This window comes from Eimeria mitis, genomic scaffold (genome assembly GCF_000499745.2).
Source record: "Eimeria mitis Houghton genomic scaffold, Emh_scaff2601, whole genome shotgun sequence".
Lineage (NCBI taxonomy): Eukaryota > Apicomplexa > Conoidasida > Eucoccidiorida > Eimeriidae > Eimeria > Eimeria mitis.
Window position 1 is genome coordinate 4,580 of NW_013570943.1, and position 778 is coordinate 5,357.

Here is a 778-nt window from a genome sequence, read left to right on the forward strand (position 1 = left end):
GCCCCTAGTTCACGTGAAGACACTGTGAACCCATCTCCGTGTTAAGTGATGCACATACGATAGCGGGCGCACTAAGTGCTGTAAAAAACAATCGAATGGTTCTCCGAGATATAACTGAGTCGGTTTTATTTCTGCGCTGTAATTAATGATGCAACCGCCAGGCTGCTTCGGAGCGGCGCTGATGAGGACGCCTGCGAAAGTGCGGGATATCGTGCATGAAATGAGGAGGCGAGTGCAGATCCCCATAACTGTCAAATGCCGCCTGGGGGTTGATCATTTGGACACTCCGGAATTCACTCGAGATTTCGTAAATGTAAGCATCAACCCTCTGTGCTTTGATAAAGTGGTTGGAGCTGATGTGATCCACACGTTCATACGACACGGCGATTGAAGCTGAGGTAGTCCACACGTTCATACGACACTGCGATTGTGCTTCCCAGTATAACTGCTGTCAAGTGCGCAGTGCCCGTCCCTTTTGGCTTGTTATCTGCAGACAGTTGCACAAGGTGGTTGCAAACACTTCATTGTACATGCCAGAAAGGCTTGGCTTCAGGTATGCAGTTCTGTAACTACCAGCAACCAGTCTTTTGCCATCACCGTCAGGCGTTGCCAACGCCCCCAGTAGACATATTCTCTAATCTTTCCCATGGCCCCAGGGCGATCACCGAGCAGCACACGCAGATGTGCAATTTTAGAACGTTTTCTGATGTTACTCGTCGTTCTTTCGTTTCAATGGCAGGGGGTGGACCCGAAGAAGAACCGTTCCGTTCCGCCGTTG

General features: G+C 50.3%; 1 protein-coding gene across 1 annotated transcript in view; it reads left to right on the forward strand.

Annotated features, from left to right (window-relative positions):
• Positions 1-706: 706 nt before the first annotated feature.
• EMH_0056140 (dihydrouridine synthase domain-containing protein, putative) overlaps positions 707-778 on the forward strand; it is a gene marked incomplete at both ends in the record, with an annotated part of 1,134 nt that continues 1,062 nt past the window's right edge. Inside the window, one exon of the mRNA XM_013497327.1 lies at positions 707-777. Coding sequence (XP_013352781.1) covers positions 707-777 — 71 coding nt within the window. The remainder of the gene's footprint in view (position 778) is intronic.